Consider the following 17,283-nt stretch of genomic DNA (forward strand, 5'->3'; position numbering starts at 1 on the left):
TGCTTGTGCTTTTAGTATCATATCAAAAAAAAAAAAACACCTCATTGCCAAGACAAATTATCAAAAAGCTATCCCCTATGTTTTCTTTTAGGAATTTTACAGTGTCAGGTCTACATTTAAGTCTTTAAGCTATTTTGAGCTTTTTTTTTTTTTTTTTTTTTTGCATATAGTGAAAGTAAGTGTTCAGTTTCATTCTTTTGCATGTTACTCTCCAATTTTCCCAAAATCATTTATTGAAGAGACTATCCTTTTTCCACTGTGTGTTTTTGGCTCCTTTATCAAAACTTAATTGACCGTATATGCATGAGTTTATTTCTGAATGTCTTAGTCTATTCCATTGGTCTATGTGGCTCTTTTTATGCCAGAACCATACCATTTTGACTTCTATAACTTTGTAATATAGTTGGAAATCCAGAAGTATGATGCTTCTAGCTTTGCTCTTCTTTCTCAACGTTGCTTTTATGGCTCCATAAAATTTTTAGGATTTTTTTTCCTATTTCTGTGGAAAATGGTATTGAAATTTTGATAGGGATTGCATTGAATTTATAGATTACTTTGGGTTGTATGGACATTCTAACAATATCTATCTAACTGATCCATGAACACAGGATATCTTTCCATTTAATTGTGTCTTTTTCAGTTTCTTTCATCAGTGTCATAATTTTCAGTGTACAGATCTTTTACCTGCGTGGTTAAATTTATTCCTATGTATTTTATTCTTTTTGATGCTATTGTAACTGGGATTGTTTTCTTTATTTCTTCTTTCACAGTTTGTTGTTAGTATAAAGCAATGCAACAGATTTTTGTATGTTTGATTTTATATGTTTGATCCTGCAACTTAACAGAATTCATGTGTTAGTTCTAACAGCTTTTGATGGAGTCTTTAGCATTTTCTATACTTAAGATCATGTTATCTATGAACAGAGACAGTTTTACTTCTTCTTTCCAGTTTGGGGTCCTATTATTTCTTTTTCTTGCCTAATTGCTCTGTCTAGGACTTCCAGCTTTCTGTTGAATAGCAGTGGTGAGAATGGGCATCCTTGTTGTTTTATTCTGATCCTAGAGGGAAGGCTTTCATCTTTTCACTGCCAAGTATAAGGTTAGCTGTGGGCTTGTCCTATACAATCTTTATCATATTGAGGTATATTCCTTTTACAGAAATTCATTGAGAATTTCTATCAGGAAAGGAAGTTGACTTCTGTCAAATGCTTTTTCTGCATGTATTGGGATGATTATATGTTTTATTTGCTTCATTCTGTTAGTGTGGTATGTCATGTTGAGTGATTTGTGGATATTAAGCCTTCCTTGCTTCCCAAGGAGCAATGGTTTCTTTTAAATATGGTCTAGGACTCAATTATCTAGATTACTAGATATGGTCTGGGCTTAGTATTAGAATCTAGTCTTAAGTCTTCATAATCACCCGTAACATTTTACCTTAACCTGGTTTTAGAATGAGACTTGATCAGAATCCTAAAGCATCCTGATTCCTACTCTAACAACCACTTGATTCATACCTCTGAGTCTGGGGGCTCCTGAGCTTTAAATGCAGCCTGGCATTAAAAGCCCTTGTATCTTTCCAAGACAGCACTTCTCAGCTGCTAGTGTAGTCATATATTTATCTGCTTTTACTATTTAGCTACTTAATGAAACTGCTACAGTTTACCTTTCACACTGCCTCATTAGTCAAGAAGCTCTCCCATTACTACAGATTCCCCTTCTACTCTCCTCTGTTGGTAGAAATAATGAGATTATAGTCCTGAAATCACCCAAAACATCCAATTGGTTTCCTCTTCACTACTAGAGAAGAGCCATTTCCTCTTCTTTTAAATAAAATTTCTCTCTTTCTTTATTTTTATTTTGTAGTCTTTGCTCAGTAATTCATACTCATTAAAGAAATGTGGCAGATCTAGAAAAACTAAAAAAGAAATAAATATCATCCATAACCCCACCAAGGAAGAAGAAACCACTGTTAATATTTGGGCCACTTCCTTATACTCTTTTAAAGAATAAAGGAATCTTAATCAATGGGAATCCAATTGCCAAGTATTAGATGTGCTTGAAATACGCTAGGAGTTAAGGTTACCTCTAGCCATATTCAGTTGACACAACTTCTTTCTTGTACATCAAATCTCTTCCAGAAGTAAGACTTTCAAACACTTTTACACACAAAAAATGAGCTTTTAAAATGTCTTGTCAGGTGTGTTAATCACCTTTGTATGTGCTTCATGTACTTCTAGCTAATATATTCTATATGCCTGCTCCATCTCAGCCCCAGTGGAACAGCCCTGATCTGATACCCCCCTTCACACTACTCAGCCACCTGTCAATTTAAATAAGCATTGTTGAAATTTGTGTCAAATGCACTTTGAGGAAGACTATTGAAATTTATTTTGCCTATTTTATAATGATCTCTTTTTACATGAAATGGACTCTTTTGTCTTCTTCTTTCCAAATTCACATACACACTTCATAATTAAGAAGTCTTTATTAAGTACATAGCATGGTCTCTCTTCTACAAGGTGGGTAGGGATACAAAAACAGTCCACCTGCAACAGCTTAAAAAGGGGTCACCAGGTTGGTATGAACTGAAAATACAACAGGCTTTCAGGAAAATGGGTGACTCCTGTGGGCAAAACTGTTAAGATCTGTACTGATCTGTGAAGGCTAAGAGAAAAACCAGCAAGAAAAATACCAGCAGAAATCAGAGGCTGGAACTAGCCTTCAGCTAACATTTATTATGCACCAATGCTACCTGCTGGGCTTTGGGGTTGGGGGGACAGGGAAGTGGAGGGTGATGAGAGATATGATAAAAGCAGCACTTGGTAGGGGCTTGGAAGTGCCCTGGACAAACAGAAGAGGCTTCCCTGAGATGTCCCTGAACTTAGCCCTGAAGGAAAGAGAAGAGGAAGGGAATTCCAAGCATGGAGACTTGCAAGGGCAAAGGAAGGACGCATATAGCAACATGATGGCTCTCTGAACAGGATATGGGGGAGGGATGGGGGAGAGGAGGCCCCTGGAAGGAGACGAGCTAAACCCTAAGGCCTGGGTGCTAGGCTGATGAATGTGTACTTCTTAACTCTACCCCCATTGAACCAAATGCTAGAAGAACATCTGTGCCATAACTAGAAATTTCTGGAATTGCAAAGAGATGTGAGACCTCACCCCTCCCTTGTAAGAACTCACAGGCTGGTTGAGGAGGCAAGAAGTAATCCTCATAGTTTTATTCTCTCAGAGTTAAGGCTCCCTGTGACAATCTTACCTAGCCCAATGGCAAAGATGACTCTCAAAGGAAAGACAAAGGAGTCTGAACAGTCATGACATGCCGCCCTCCACAGTCTCTTCTTAGGAGCGAGCTGGCTGTGGGGATCTGTCCACCCCCAGCTTTCTCTGAGCACCCCTCTCTCTCCCACAAGTATCTCTCAAGAGAATGGAGCAGGAGGGAGGCCCCACCACATTCAAGCAGGAGTCCGTTGCTCAGAGGCTACCTAGAGCCTTGCCTGGGAAGAGGAGGGTTGAGAGCCTGAGGATGGTTACCTTGAGCTGGATCAAGGGATAGACCCCAGGATCCAGAGCCACGGCCAGAGCCACCTTCTTCTGTCACCTGCTCTCTTTCAGCATTCTTCTCTCCAGACACCATGCTTACCCCAGAACCTCCATGTATCCCCCTGTCTTGGACATCTGATCCCAACCTCCTGTTTCCTGACCTTGTACCAGAGAGCCTCTGCTCCATGCCTGGCATACATGAACAGATCAACAAATGTTTCTGAGATAACAAATGGAAGTTAGCTTTCACTTCCTATTTACCACCTCTGCTTTGTGCCTTTATCTAATCTCTGTGTCTTTGACCCAGGTTATTAATATGGCCCCGGGAGTAGATTACAAATGCACAGCTGCCTGGCTGAATGGTACAGTGTCATTGTCCGTGACTCCCTGATCTACACTGATTATAAACATCCAGTTACAGCAGCTTATCAGTCAGGACACATGCCCCCTTCCATGACCAGAGCAACATTAACGTATGCAATTCATTCATTCGTTCATCAAACATTTATCAAGGCCATGGTGTAAGTCAGGCATTGAGCTGGGAGCTGAGAACAGAGAAGTGGAAAAAAAAAAACCCACAACAAAAACAGAAATGTGTAAAAGTGTCTAATATGAGCATTAATGCTGTGAGACCACCTGGAAGATCCAGGCGGGACATGCTTTGAGAACCACAGTCAGAGCATAGCTCTTGATGGGAAAATACGTTCATAATCGTATTAAGAAGAAATTTAAAATATACCTGAAGCACTAACAATTTCCTTTCCTCTGCAGTTAGCTGACAGAGATGGTGGTTACTGATGCTGGCTGACACCTACTAAGCACCTACTATGTGTCTGCACTGTGGTGTGTGCAGCCCTGAGCATGGGAGCACTTTGAGATGGGTGAATGGGGCGAGGCAGGGAATGAGAACTGCTCCTTGCTCCTGGATTTGCATGTGGCTGGTTTCAAGGCAAGATAAGCTATACTGAGAAAAGTTCAAAAGATAATTAAACCAGTTAAAAAAGCAAAAACAGCACTGGGACTGAAGCTGGGTTTCAGAGCCAATTTCCAAGAAGTCATTTCATCATCCTAGAACATCAAACGTGAATTCCATTTTCAGCTATGCAAATTCCAAAAGAATAATACCTCACATTTGCATAATGCTTGATGCTTTTCAAAGTGCTTTCCCAGTTATTAATCTAGGGGAGGCTTTATTACCACCGGAAACATAAATTGAAATTCTGTTCAAACTCGAGTTCCCCATTAATTTTTCCACTTTCCCCTCAAAAACCAGAGCCACCTAAATCCAGGTGCTTTGGATCGAGTGGGTAGCTGTAGTAAGTTTAACCCGCCGGGTGAATATGTATTAATGGAGCATATTGCGGGCCCGTCCATCTACAGACGCAGGCCTTTGGCAGGGCCAGACTCCAAGAAGCCTCCTGTGAATTAACCAGAAACAGGGAACTGCCCTCAGTTCAAATCTGAGATCTTTTCAGGGAGTGCAGTGTGGGCACTGTACACACTCCATTCGTCAGAAACCATTCCCTTCTATCAAGTATCAGAAAACTAGGAAATTAGTTCCACCACTTTGTCCTTCCACCTACAGAAAACCCTGTCAGTGGCCTCTTGCAAAGTGGCCCACGATGCCAGACAGCTCCTATGTCCTTTTTGTTTTTAACGTCATGAACCGAGAGGCCGAAGCCGCAGTATATCTGCCACGGGGAAAGGATCTCAGAAAAGTGAAGTGAGAAGATATGACATGTACGAGGAAATACTTCTCCCCAAATCTCTCCAATGTGTTTCTTTTTCCATCTCTTTCAAACTTAATTATGTGTAGCGTTCTCCGTCACTGAATCACCAGCCTTTCCTGACACCTCGATCTCATTGCATTTTAGCAAAAGATTAACCTGGCTGTTTGCTTTTAATTCTGAAGCTGTGTTAATACTCAACTCCCTCTAGATTAGAAAAGAAGAAAAACACACTCCCACATACCCCGCCCTGGCTCCAGTGAGGCTCCAGGGCTGCTGTTGCTGACAGTGTCACAGTCATGGGAACCTGCTGGCTGCACTTACCATTTCAGGAGGGCCAAGAGGACCACGGAGAGGGCCACTGTCACCATGGGGCCATTCACTTCCAGTTTGAAAAAACTCAAGACTTCCATTGTTCCCCAGAGTCCCTAGAAGACTGGTCCTCCAGAGGAAAGAGGGAACCTGGTCCTCCTGCTGTTACAGGGACCACAATCTGCAGAGAGAAGAAGGACTAGGCAACCAAGACCGCATCATATCAAGTGGGTCCCCAAAATGTACTCTCCGTCAGAGCGTCTCCTTATAAAGAGGAAGGAAGAGGAGGGAAAAAACACAGGGTTTCAGTGTAAGGCAATGAATCAGCAACTTTATTTTCTTGAGGACCGCCCTGTCAATAAACATTTATGTTAACTTCCCTGGGAATTAGCAGCAGAACTGGTCCCATGTTTGCCGAGAGATGTGAAATGGTTGCAACCATAGATTTCCTTGAGTCGTCTATGAAGAAAGACTCCTCTTCAAAAACTTAATTCATAATTCACTGAAGACACGGGATCCAGAGACCCTGAATGTCCCAGAGAAATTTGGGGTCAGATATCAGCCTGATGGAAAATGCTGATGGAACTGAGGACATCCATCCCACAAAGTTTATTGGTTCCTGGGACCCAGGGGGTCCTTGGTGACTGGCCAATGGAATAGACCAAAGATCTTGCCCTGTGTCAGCACTCTCATCATGAGTTGCAGGATTTCTCACATGTCTAAAAGCATGTCCGTAGGCTCATGCACGTGTCCTTTGTTCTAGCTCTGAGCTTATCTGACTGAAGTAGACTGAATCATTTTTTCGCTTATTAGTCAGTGTACTACACTTTCAGTAATGGGGAGGGTGTCTCAGAGAGTGAGTCATTCGGTCACCATGATATTCATCCATTCATCAATATGTATGGGGGACCAGGCTCTGTGCTAAGTGTACGGTGTTTGAAAACCAGAAGTAGTACCAGACTCCGGGAAAATTTCTCTCTCGAGAGATAGACAACAAACAGGGAGACAAATAAATAAGTAATTGCAAGTTGAGAGCCGTGCTGTGAAGGTCATGAACACAGGGTATGAGTAGGAAGAGCTGGGGGGACCCCGCTAAGAGAGTGTTGCAGGGGAAATCTGTCTGGAAAGGAAAAGCTTGAAGCTGCGATTCTCAGCTGGAGAGGAGTCCACCAGGGAAAGGGCCAAGGGCAAAGCCTTCTGGGCAAAAATGGGTGACACAGATAAAGGGTCTAAGGTGGGAAGGAATTCCTGTGTGTGGGAACTGGAAAGAGGGCAGTCCTGCTGGAGTAGATGGGCCAGCTCGGGGAGACATCGCTTCCCTAAGAGATGGAGACTGTCAACAGAGGCTAGACAGCACAAAGCCACAGTGAGAAGCGTGGGCTCCATTTTATGTGCCACTTAGGGCTTTAACATACTTGTATTTATGTTTGGTGAAAGCATTCTGGCTGCACGTGGAGAACTTGTGGGAAGGAGCAAGAGGAAGAGCGGAGAGGCCACTTAGAAGACTCTTCATTCATCCTAAGATGAGCCTGCAGACAGAGCAGGAGTGGACGTAGAAAGAAGTAGAGGAATTTGAAATATATTTAAGAGTAGACCGCAGAATGTCCTGACGGATTGGATGTGTGAGGGAAGGGGGAGGAAGAAACAAGTCTGACTCCTGGGCTCCTGACTTGAGCTGTGGGTGTATACATAGAGGTGACACTGAGGTGGGGAAGATGGAGTATTGGTGGGAAAAATCAAGAGTTTGGCTTGGGTCCTGTTTAGTCTGAGATGCCTGGGGGCCATCTGAGTGGAGCTTTGAAGTCAGAGAGGAATCTTCGCTGAAAACATAAATAATAATGATTAATAACAAAAATGCCATTTATGGAGCACTAACTATGGGCCAGTTCTTATTCTAAGAGCATTCATTCATATGTGTTAATTCGTTCAATCCTTTTAAACAGCACGATGAAGCCAAGCTTTCTATTAACCCCCTTTTATAAAAGAAACTAAGACATGGGACACATGACTCCAAAGTCCATTCTCCTAATCAAAAGATTATATTCCAATATGGAAGGCATCAATATACAGAGGAACAGATGAGCCACAGCCACAAATATGATACAAACCACACAATACTTCCCTTTTCTCTGGCCATTTGCCCTGCCTCCCTGTTTTGCATTCCTACTGAGGTGCCTCCAACAGCTGCACCCCAAGTGTCTCATGCTCCTGCCCAGCCCTTTTGGATGTCCATGACTCTCCTCATATTCCACATGTCCTTTGTTGCATTTGATCAGGACTGTGCTGAGGATGTTAAAGGATCTGTGTATTCCCCCCCTCACAAAACAGAGCTATGCTTCATCAACAGTCATCTGAGATACGACGCTTTCAATCACAGGAGCCATGGGATGGGGCTTGGGAGCAGAGCAAGCGGGTGTGGAGGAAGCAAGTCGTCACGGCCATGGATTCAGAGAGTTGGAAGGACCTCAGATATTACGAAGGCCAGTCAAAGAGATGTTCATGAAAAAAAATTATTTTTAAGACTCCAAGGTGAAATAAATATGAGAAAATGCTGGTGTAAGCATCAGTAAGTTAGCTTATTTCCTGAAAAAGACTTGAACTGGCCAATGTGCATGGTGAAGCTCCAAGAGTGGCATGCAGAGAGCAGCATTGTATTTGACCACAAATTCTTGTTAAGGAGCATTCATGAACACATCCCAGATGTAGTGTTCTTAGGAACGTGCTTTGAGAAATGTTGACCAAACCCAACTCTGATTTACAGAGGAAGGAATAAAAAAGAACCCAGAAAGGGAAAGTGACTGGTACCAAGTCTCACAGCTGCCTAGTTCTAGAACCTGGGTCGCCCAACTTCTCTTCAGACTCATCTAGAATACACTCCTCACATCACCCCATGCACCTGGCACAGGTCCCGCCCTGTTCACAGAGAACCTTTGAGCATTAGCAGCCAGTTCAGAGATGTCTGACTTTGTTGAGGGGTTGCCAGCTCCCCAAGTGACTGAGTTCACTCATTCATTCCTTTGACTAATATGTTTGGAGTCCTTTCTATGTGATTTGTGATTTGGAGGAGCTGTCAATGCTGCGGAGAGATCATCCCATCCTTTCCACGCTAGCCTCATACTCAGTGAGGTATGGATAGTAAATTAACCAAGATGAAGTGGAAGGGTCAGATATGAGAGATATGAAGGATTTTTATCAGAGTAACATGATTAGGAATGTATTAATTTTAAAAATCTATGACACAATGCAGGAACATTTGGGGGTTTTCCCACGATAAAGGACAGTCTGTCGCCATGATGCTCAGCATAATTAAGCATTAGGCCTTTACTCTCAAAATATTTTCTTTTTAATGGTATATATATTAAAAACAATCAACTTTGGGGCACCTGGGTGGCTCAGTGGTTGAGCATCTGCCTTTGGCTCAGGGCGTAATCCCAGGGTCCTGGGGTTGAGTCCCACATCCAGCTCCCTGCAGGGAGCCTGCTTCTCCCTCTGCCTGTGTCTCGGCCTCTCTCTCTGTGTCTCTAATGAATAAATAAATAAAATCTTTATAAAAAATAAAACTAAAAACTAAAAACCATCAACTTCATAGAACTGTATAAAAAGTATTTTATAATTCCAACTCCCAGAGATGAACTCTGTTAACAAATTAGTGTATATCCTTCCATCCTTTTCTATGCATATACGAACGTAGATATATTCATAGTTTTTTAAAAAACAAGATTGCCATACCCATGCTTTTCTGCAACTGGTCTTTTTCACTTACTGTAGCATGCATACCCTTCTACATCATAGCTAGAGATAGATATATGTCATCGGCTCCCTAGGATCCCACTGTACAGATGTGTTGTGACTCATTTAGCCTGTCCTTCACTGAATGGCATTTGAATTGTTTCCAACCACAAATGAGGCTGCAGTGAACATCCTTGTACATATCACCATGGCCTTGGGTAAGGACATCCCAAGCAAAAGTCTTAGAAGTGGTAGTGCCGCCCCCAAAGATGTGCATTCCAAAAAGGTTGGTGGGTTCTTCCACCCTAGAAGCAGTTTCGATTCTCCCTCCCTCGAGCTGTGCGTGGAGTGCCCACCTGGTGGGACACCCCAGTTTTTCTCCTTCTGTCTCAACCCACCCCAAGTCCATCCTTTTTTTCCTCCTACATCCAGGCAGACACCTCCCCCAGAGTTGAGTCAACTGTTTTGACTTAAGTCTTGTGTTTCTTTTTAAAGCTTTCACTCCATAAATTCTGTGGTATTTCCTTCATGTTCTCTGTGTTTAAAAACTGCCTGTGCAGATGTCTAAGTGGTGCCTTCCTTCTCTCTGAAGACTCCCAGCTGGCCTGCCCAAAGCCTGATGTCTCTGGGAGGCTTGAGGCATGGGGCACATTCTCCCTGCCAACTAGGGCCCCCGAGTGAAAGGACAATGGGGCTTAGCCAGCACCACGGAAGTTCAGAGAACATTTGCATGTAACCTCATCTGAGCCGAGAGCAACCCTGAGGAGTAGGTAAGCAGGACCTTTCATGCGTGGGCTCTGAGAGAAATGACTTGAGCTCAGAGATGTAACAGAACTAAAATCATACATTAATAAATTCTGAAGGCCGGGCTTCAGCCCCAGTCTTCTGGCTTGAAACCCAGTGTTTTCCCCACTAAATCTAAAAATGCATAGTTCACCAAGCCAGCCTGTGGATGCGATACCATTTATCTTTATGGTTACCCCCTGGGTTTCCATAAAGTGTTGCTATAGTTAAGGAAGATGGAGGGATGGTGTGGGCCTGTGAGCTGCTTTATCTCCTTGCAGAAGATACTAGGGCCCCTTTTGGAAGGGGAAAACAACAACCTCCCCAACACCATCCAATATCTTAGAGATCCTCTGTCCACTTTCTGAGAACGTGAGGTCAGATTAGGAGGGCTCATCCATTTCTTCAGTCAAGTAACATTTGCTGAGCAATTGCTAAGCCCTAGGCACCGGGAATTGAAGCCCAGTGGATAAGACCAAGGTCTTGCCCCCAGAACTCACCTCCTGGGTTAGGGAAGCAGATATTTAAATACCTAAGTGGCTTCAGTGTAATAGGTACCATGACATAAATATGTACAGGGCACAGAGGGGGCAAAAAACAGGAGGGAGGAGATTGGAAAAAAATTGGGACACATGACACATAAGCTTAGACTGGACAGATGACTTCACTGAGCAGATGGGAACGGGACAGATGTGCTTAGCAGGGGGAGCACAGCTCAGGCTTGTTCCAAGGCTTCAGAAGCTGGCAGTAATAGGGCGAATGGGCAGACACTCAGAGGCCAGGTCACGCACCATTGTGGGCCATGCCAGAAAGTTTACACGTTATTCTAGGATCTGTGGGAAGCCAGAGGAGGACCTAAATTGAGCTGCAACATGATTAGCTTTGCTTTGAGAAGTTTCTCTCAGGAGGCAGATGGCTGGGTCATACCTGAGATGGGCAGACCAGCGAAGAGGCTGCGTGGCCCTCTAGGTACGAGATAAAGCTGTAGGGCTGGAAATGGGGAAGAGGAGACCACATTTGGGGATTACCGGGAAGGCAAAATCAACAGTATTGGGTCACCGATGGAGCATGGGGGGGGAAGAAGAAGGGGTTGTTGAGGAGAGCACCCCCAATTTCTGGCTCCATTGATTGAGCCCATGTGTGCCATGCACCACAGGAAGGACTTGGCAGGAGGACTGGGTAGAGGGGAATTCGCGTGGCTTCCGTGGTGAGCAAGCTGAGCCCCGGGGGGGCCACACAGGTAAAGGTGCTTGGGAGGCGGCCAGGTCAGGAGAGAAATCTGAAGCAGGGAAGTCGTTTTCGTTTCGAGAGCCATTTGCCGACAGGTGGGGTGATGCCATAAGAATAAATTGGCCACAGAGAAGAGGTGGAGTGTTCAAAAGCGGGCAATGGAAGGAATGCCATGAATAGCAGCTTTGGGGAGAAGGTGGGCAAGGGGCTGGGGGATGATGGGGTGCCAGATGGGGCTTTCAAAGAAATTGAGGAGGACCGGTCTGGGAAACCCCGCAGAGGGACCCCTCCGTTAGTGCATGAGGATGTGGCTTTCTGTCTCAAGTGATCTGGGTTCTTTAGCTCTCTCGGTGGGAAAGCTCTGCAGCCCTTCTGAGCCCTGGGTTGTCCTGGTGAGGTGGGGATAATGGTGCGCACTTCGCAAGGCGGTTGTGGGGAAACAAGGTGCCCGTGTGGCCGCTTGAGCAGAGCTCCGGAGCCCAGCCAGCACGTGCACATGCGGTCGGGGATGTTTGCACCAAAGCCACAGGAGAACGGTTGTAGGGAGCAGGAAACGGCCCAGGGTGTGAATGCCGCAGAAAGGTCAAGTGCGGTGGTTACCGAGGCATCTCTGGATTTGGCACGCGGGTCCTTCTACTCCCCCCCTGCCCCCAGGATGGCTGTGGTGCAGCAGGGGGTGCAGAGACCCAGAACCAGGGAGACGGAGGCTTAGAGGGAGCTGAGTCAGCCTCCTCGGTCATTCTGTGGCCCCACGGCTGAGAGGTGGGAGGAGACACACGTTTGCCCTGGCTGGAGGAGAATTTGCAGGTGCCGCTACTGGGGGTCCCAGGTGAGGTGCAAACACCCCCTCTCGGGAGCCGCGTGGGGACAGTGGCCATCTGTGTGTTTCCCCTCCCGCGGGGAGGACAGAACTCGCTCCTCTCTTCAAGGTTGCTATGGAGACATGGATGGGTTTGTGAACAGTTTTAAGGTCTATGTCACATCTTGACTTTGTGTTGGTCGTGAGGGCAGGGAACATATTTTATACATCATTGTGCACTCGCACCGCCCGGCCCACTGCGATCTCATGTACCCGCACAGCTTTTATTAGCATGAGCCAATCACTCCCAAACCTGTTCTCTCCGGCCCAGTTCTCTATCCTGAGGTTCAGATGTATAGCCAGCTGCCCACTGGTCCTCTTCTCACAGATACCCCGCAGATGCTAACAGACTTGAAATGTCTAAAGCCACACTCATTGTCACAGCCCCCTTCCTCCATTAAATGCTTCACCCTCATCCCGTGTTCCCCATGCCAGTGAATCATGCCTCCCCCCCCAAGTCAGAAACTGGGGCTCACCCTCGACTCTTCCTTCTCTCCCAGCTCCCCACCCCTATATCCAGTTAATCACCAAGCCCTGTTGTTTCCACCTGTGAAGTCCCTCTCATTCTGGTCACTACTCCCTTTAGCCATTCTTACTTATTTGAGAGAGAGAGACAGAGAGTTGGGAGGGGCAGAGGGAGAGGGAGAGAGTCCTCAAGCAGACTCCTCGCTGAGTACAGAGTCCGAGGCAGGGCTCGATCCCATGAACCCAAGATCATGACCTGAGCTGAAATCAAGAGTCAGTCACTTAACCAACTGAGCCATCCAGGCACCCCATCTGTTCATTCCTACATTCATTCCACTGGCTTTTTTTTTTCCCACTGGCTTAATGAACATGCCAGCATCTAGCCAGTATTAGGCAATGGGAACTCACTGGTGCGGGAAACAAGCTAGGTGTCCCATCTCACAGAGCTTGTATCTAGAGAAGGAGCTGCCCAGATCCCAGCTCTTTCATGATCATCATCTCTCATTAGGCCGCAGTAGTCTTCTAGGGGCTTCTGTGCCTCTCGTTCATCCATCAATGTTTCTTTGTTGAGCTTATGTGAGATGCCCAGCACCCTAACCAGAGCATAAAGACCAGCATGACTGGGAGGCATGGAGCAAGGGGAAATGTGAGGCTGGGCGATGTAGGAGAACAGCCAGCGGTCAGAACACCTAAAATCTGCTGGGCCCTGTGAAACATGTACTGTTTCCTTCCAAAAGGAGCGGGACGCCATCGAAGGAAAGGCTTCGTGCAGGGAAGTGACATAATGCAATTTAGGCCAACTCTATCCCATCTGCTTTCACTATGAAAATGAGTGTGGAGCTCATCAGATAGCAGTCTAACATCCACATGTCGCCAGGTGCCCCAGCCACACAGCAGGGGCCCCAGAGCCAAGCTACCGTTCAGACCTTGACTGCGCGTGTCATCGGGAGGTGGGAGATGCCCTTGAGTGCAGGCAGCTCTTGATATCGCTAATCAGACACGACCCACCCTATGTCCTTCACATCTCAGCGTCTCTATCAATTTATGTCACCCATGATCTCAGCTTGTCAGATGTTAGCACTTTCTAAATTATCACTGAATCTCTCCTGGCGCTCGGCGTGGCTGAATGTGGCTACATGTTGATGATTACAGAGAGCTCTGTCTGTGAACATGGAGAGTCAGCAGATGGTTCGGCTGCCTTAAGGCAAGTCTTGGAGCTTTCAGGCAAGTGAGAGCCCGGATCAGCCATTTTTCACCTCGAATCACTGGAGCTGGGGCAGGCATTGCAGCGACAGACTGCAGAACGCAGAAATTCTGGTCATTGCATGGCCAGAATGCAGAAATTCAGAATCCAACGTCTGACAGCAGACGGGACTGGTACCCCCAGCAAGTCAGCACCATGAAGTCCCCACGCAGGGGAAAGAGGGCATGGTGACATATGCATGGGGCCTAATAATGCGGATCCCAAAGCAGAAGATAATTGGAAGTTTTGGCAGCAGAGCTTTCAAGGAAATACATACATGAGTGGGTAGCAGGACCCCAGGCCCCAGAACGGCCAACAGAAATGAGAACTGAGTCGTGGTGAGGCGGGGTTGGAAAGAAGATGGATAGAATAGGTACGTAACTAGAAGCCTCCACATCCCAAGGGTTTAACTACAGAATTTTCGTTCTCACTCACCCAACAGTCCAAATGTGGGTGTGCAGTAGGCAGCCTTCCACGCGGTGATCTGGGGACACAGGCTCCACCATCCACTACCACAGATGCCTCTGCTCGATCATCCTGCAACCAGCTGGTGAAGGGGAAAAGGAAAAAGAAAAGGTGTGAGGAAGGTTTTTAATAGGTCAGGCCTGGGAGTGGCATAAACATGCCCATCCTGACGTCGTTGGCCAGAATTCAGACACGGCCACGCCTACCTGCAGAGGAGGCTGGAAATGGAGTGGGCCCAGGAGAAAAAGAAAAACAGCTTGGTGAACACCTAGCATTCCTGCCACAGGTAGTTCCCATCTTGAGTATGTTCTCAGCCAATGATTCCTGCCTAGGAAGCCGGCTGCTAGAACAAGGTGGAAGGTGATTCCATTGAGGTCCCCCCAAAAAAGCCAAAGCCCAATCAGTTCAGGATCAAGGATAAAGAGCAACCAGGGCAGCCCCGGTGGCTCAGCAGTTTAGCACTACCTTCAGCCCAGGGCGTGATCCTGGAGACCCGGGATCGAGTCCCATGTCCGGCTCCCTGCATGGAGCCTGCTTCTCTCTCTGCCTCTCTCTCTGTGTGTCTCTCGTGAATAAATAAATAAATAATATTAAAAAAAAAAAAAAGAGCAACCAGCCTGCAAGATGACAGGGTGCTGCCCTCCGACTATGTTCTGGCTCTCTCTGCTGAGTCTATTTCCCATGGTGCTCCTGCTAGCTGGGGTTCTGTTCTAAAGTCACAGCTGGGAGCTTGCCCATAGCTTTGTGAGGCCATTGGAGCCTCCCTGTGTGGTGCTCATCCAGGCCCAACTAGACTAGACTAATCCACCTAACTAGATCCTCTTAGAATGTGGTGCTACTTGAATCAGTTCCCTGCACCCCAATGGACTATGTGAATAAGAAATATTTGCTCTGCCTGCAGAAGAAGTCGACTTTGTACCTTGGATGTTGTTTCAAGCCCTGTCTTAACGAGGCCTAGCTCCCTCCCCGTCTGCACTGGTCCATGTACTACTGAGTGAGGTCCCAGCCTGCCTTTTCCCTGTGCCCATCTGAGTTTTGAAAGGCTTCGTGCCATTCTGTATCCTCACCCACCCCCCACCAACAGGCCAGAATCCTCCTGTGTATTTTCAAAACTCAGATGTCACCTCCTCAAGGAAGCCCTCCAGACTACCCATGATGATGATTGGCAATTTTGTGTCCTGCCATAACACCCCAGGTTTTCTCCACTGAAGTTGCCTGACTAGTTGCCTATCTATCTGTACCCTAGATGTAAGTCTTCTGAGAACAGAGGGTGTGTGTATCTGATTCAAGAGTGCAGCCCCAGTGGCAAGGAGAAAGCCCGCCTGTCACTCAGTAGGTGTTCATGAAATGCTCGCGTGAAGGAATGAATGCCTGTGCTTCAGGTAGCAGCCACCAGATGGCAATAGTACTCTTTGGGTTATGAGGGTAACTGCTCATAGAACCCCTGAAAGAAATTGAGGTCTGTTCCCATAATCCAAACACTTGGTTATTTTACTATAAAATGTATCAGTTAATTGAAATAACCACCAAAGCATTGCTCAAGCTAGCCCTCCTACCAGAGATGTAACAAACGGAATGCCATAATGAAAGGAAGAGGTACAGAGAAAGCACCAAGGAGTCAGTGAGTCCTTAGGACCCCTCTCCCCGTGATCTCATGGTATTATTTAACTGAAGACTCTAGACGATCCATTCAGAGTCCTGAGCGGGTGAGGTCTCCGAAGCTGTCCCAGCCTGACACCCTTGTGGCTGTCTGTACCCATTCTGGGTTCACTGGCTCTAATTTTACCTGCTTATCTTATCAGGGTTTTGCCTGTAGACCAGTTTGGCTGGAGAGGAGGGTTTATGAGGGCTCGTGAGAGATAAGGCTGGAGGCAGGGCAGGGCCAGTGGGAGGAGGTCTCTGGATACCAGCTGAGGAAGGTGGACTCCACCCCACGCACAACGGAGTAGCCGGCAAAGATTCTTGTGCCATGCACACATGTGTGTGTAGGCAGGCCGTGAGCATGAGTGAAAGGGGAGTGGAATGCAGAGGGAGGGATGTGTGCCAAGTGGAGTTGAGGAGGACTGATGATGGGGCACGGGGAGGGGCAAGCAAGGGAGACCCACGGGGTGCAGGTAGGGGGTCACTGTAGCCACCTAAGGTGTAGGGCTGAGGCACCAGACAGCCTGGAGGTGTCAGGGATGGTGGGCCCTGGGTGGATCCAGGTAGGTCCTGCAGGATTGAATGACTGGTTGGGAAGGAGAGGGGGAGACAAGAGCCTAGCAAGGAGCCCCACTATTGGGCCAAACCCTGGCTTTGTGCAAATTAGAAAAAGGCCTGACTTCCCAGGACACTAGACTTTCACCTGCCGGTGAACCGTCTGGTCTGCAGAGCTCCTAGGGGAATAGGGCCCCGGAGTCAGGGAGTCCATGCCCGCCCTGCTCCCCGGCGGGTGGGACCCCAGGTTCCAAGCCTGGATGCAGGAGACAGGGATGGGATGGGGTTTCCAAGCGAAACGGGGACAATGGAAGGTGGCCTCCTTTTAAGAGGAAGAGCATCCCGAGTTTCATACATCCTCAATGTCGTGGTTCTCGAACTTTAAAAGCGGGTGTCAGACGCACAGGGAGGGCTTGCTAAAACACAGGCTGCAGGTGTCTGAGTCCGTAAATCTGGGCCCGGGCCTGAGAACTGGCATTTCTACCAAATTGCCTGGTGATGCTGATGCTGCTGGTTCCAGGACCACTCTCAGAGCCCTACCCAAACCACATGAATCAGGATCCAGGTAGAAGAAACATCTGGACGTCTTCCCTCCACCTACACTGTAGGTTCAAAGACAGCACCCCTGCAGACAGCTCAGGTCTGAGGAGGCCGCTGATTTGAGCCGCAGCGTATCAGCAAACTGCTGGGTTTCTATTTGCGAATTGCCCCCATTTTGTCTCTAACACTCC

At 46.8% G+C, this 17,283-nt stretch overlaps 1 protein-coding gene across 3 annotated transcripts in view; it reads right to left on the reverse strand.

Moving 5' to 3' along the window:
- TBXAS1 (thromboxane A synthase 1) overlaps positions 1 to 14,459 on the reverse strand; it is a 161,813-nt gene extending 147,354 nt beyond the window's left edge. The window contains exons 1-2 of one of the 3 annotated variants that reach the window (XM_025433736.3): positions 14,327 to 14,459; positions 5,595 to 5,763 (exon numbers count right to left, since the gene is read on the reverse strand). In XM_025433736.3, the coding sequence (XP_025289521.3) occupies positions 5,595 to 5,683 (89 nt within the window). In that variant the 5' untranslated portion in view covers positions 5,684 to 5,763; positions 14,327 to 14,459. Of the gene's footprint in view, positions 1 to 5,594; positions 5,859 to 14,326 lie in introns of those variants that run through there. The other 2 variants (XM_025433737.3, XM_025433735.3) reach the window with 2 other exon arrangements.
- Positions 14,460 to 17,283: the final 2,824 nt, after the last annotated feature.

The sequence above is a fragment of the Canis lupus genome, chromosome 16, assembly GCF_003254725.2.
Source record: "Canis lupus dingo isolate Sandy chromosome 16, ASM325472v2, whole genome shotgun sequence".
In the NCBI taxonomy this organism is placed as follows: Eukaryota; Metazoa; Chordata; class Mammalia; order Carnivora; family Canidae; genus Canis; species Canis lupus.